Below are 2,112 nucleotides of genomic sequence, written 5' to 3' on the forward strand. Positions count from 1 at the left end.
CTTTTGTTTGAAGTTGATGTTCTACCCAACTTGCTCATTATTTAGGCCTTATTGTTCTATACTTTTTGTTGCACCATATTAAAAAAAACAATGGGCCTGATTCATTAAAGATTTTAAATTAAGAAGTTTCTTATTTAAGTCTCCTGGACAAAACCATGTTACAATGCAAGGGGTGCAAATTAGTTTTCTGTTTTGCACATAAATTAAATACTGACTGTTTTTTCAGGTAGCACACAAATACTTGATAACTTAATTGTACACTGAAATTTAAAGTTGATATTTGTGTGCTACATGAAAAAACATTCAGTATTTAACTTATGTGAAAAACAGAAAACTCATTTGCCCCCCTTGTATTGTAACATGGTTTTGTGCAGGAGACTGAAATAAGAAGTTTCTCAAGTTAAGATCCTTAATGAATCAGGCCCATGGTTTTGTCCACGAGACTTAAATAAGAAACTTCTTAATTTAAGATCCTTAATGAATCAGGCCCAATATGTGGATATGTGATCCCAAAAAAAGTATGTAAATTGTACTTATTTTTAACCCTTTGTCTTATCAGAACATCAGAATGCAGAATGCTTTTAACTGAATACAGGTTTAAAGTTTGATGTCAAAATACCTGCAATATGATTTTTTGTATCAGAAGGGAATAAATTCCCATGAAACATAATGGGAAATATTTATTTAAATATCATAAAAGTTAACTACTCTAATAATTATACTAATTAAACAAATTCAAGAGTGAAACCTAAGAAATTCTCTATGGAATCACCAGATCTACGAACCTCTCTGTACTCTCTGTATAAAATGCTTTTACATTGATATGATGATCATTCTGCTGTACTGATTGGTCTCTATGACAGAGCTGTGTGATATATTTTAAGTTATTCCAAATGTGTTTGTCATCATTGTTTTGAGCAATGTTTAAAAGTTGGAGAAGACATCCTTTTTACCAGGCTGGATTCTAAATGTAGGTAAGCAGAATCTTTCTCGTGGTACTTGGTACTAAAATCTTCAGCATAGGTGACACATTATTCATGTACACTGTCTGTTTCCTTGTTCTTCTAGACCAGGACCGAGTGTTGGACATTGTACAAGGTTGCTGTATATATTTTGTAGATGTCTTTAAACAATTATTTACAAAAAGCTATAAACGTGAAGTTTCTGTTCCTTTTCCAGATAATGTACAGGAACAATATCACTTCTGTCATACTTCTGGGGTTTCCAAATCTTCAAAACTTCAAAATTCCTTTCTTCATGCTTCTGTTCATCATTTACCTTGTGACCATTTCTGGAAACCTTCTTATCATGATTTTGTTTCTACTAAGCAAGAATCTTCAGTCTCCCATGTACTTCTTCATCTCACAGCTATCACTGTTTGACATTCTGCTGACTACAAATATTCTCCCTAACTTACTTCACGTTGTTTTGTATGAGGGATGCACTATGTCACTTACTGGATGCATCATCCAGTTTAATTTCTTTGCCACCTCAGAGTCCTCGGAATGTCTTCTTCTATCAGTGATGTCTTATGATCGGTATCTGGCCATCTGTAGCCCTCTGCACTATAACTCTATAATAACTCATATGTTTTGTGTGAAATCTATTTTCATTATTTGGTTGTTAAGTTTTATAATGATGGTAATTGATCTAAATTCTATGTCTAGTTTGCATTTCTGTGGGCCAAATGTTATTGACCATTTCTACTGTGACTTTGAACCCATATTGCAGCTGTCCTGCTCTGATACGTCCATCATTCACAATCAGACTTTTGTAATGATTGTTTTAGCCATTATTATTCCCTTTATAATAATTGTGATGTCATATGCATATATTGTCTTTACTATCCTAAATATACCATCATTTACCGGAAGACAGAAAGCCTTCTCCACCTGCAGCTCCCACCTGGTTGTGGTTTCCATATTTTATGGGACACTAATCATTGTTTATGTGTTTCCTACAAGACAGTTCTGGATAATAAGTAAGATTTTGTCTCTGTTTTACACTGTGATAACTCCATTGCTGAATCCAATAATATATACTTTCAGAAACAAGGATTTTAAAGAAGCCTTTGATAACATAAAACACATTAATATATGCATGCAATGGTAG

General features: G+C 33.3%; 1 protein-coding gene across 1 annotated transcript; it reads left to right on the top strand.

The window, feature by feature from the left end:
- The first annotated feature begins 1,182 nt into the window (after positions 1-1,182).
- Positions 1,183-2,112, top strand: LOC142150435 (olfactory receptor 11A1-like). The gene has a single exon (XM_075205627.1). It carries the CDS (start codon positions 1,183-1,185, stop codon positions 2,110-2,112), a length of 930 nt encoding a protein of 309 aa, XP_075061728.1.

This window comes from Mixophyes fleayi, chromosome 4, assembly GCF_038048845.1.
Source record: "Mixophyes fleayi isolate aMixFle1 chromosome 4, aMixFle1.hap1, whole genome shotgun sequence".
Taxonomy (NCBI): domain Eukaryota; kingdom Metazoa; phylum Chordata; class Amphibia; order Anura; family Limnodynastidae; genus Mixophyes; species Mixophyes fleayi.

What these genes read in the sequence shown, in the direction of transcription:
- LOC142150435 (XM_075205627.1), top strand. Translation starts at nt 1,183, where the DNA reads ATGTACAGGAACAATATCACTTCTGTCATACTTCTGGGGTTTCCAAAT.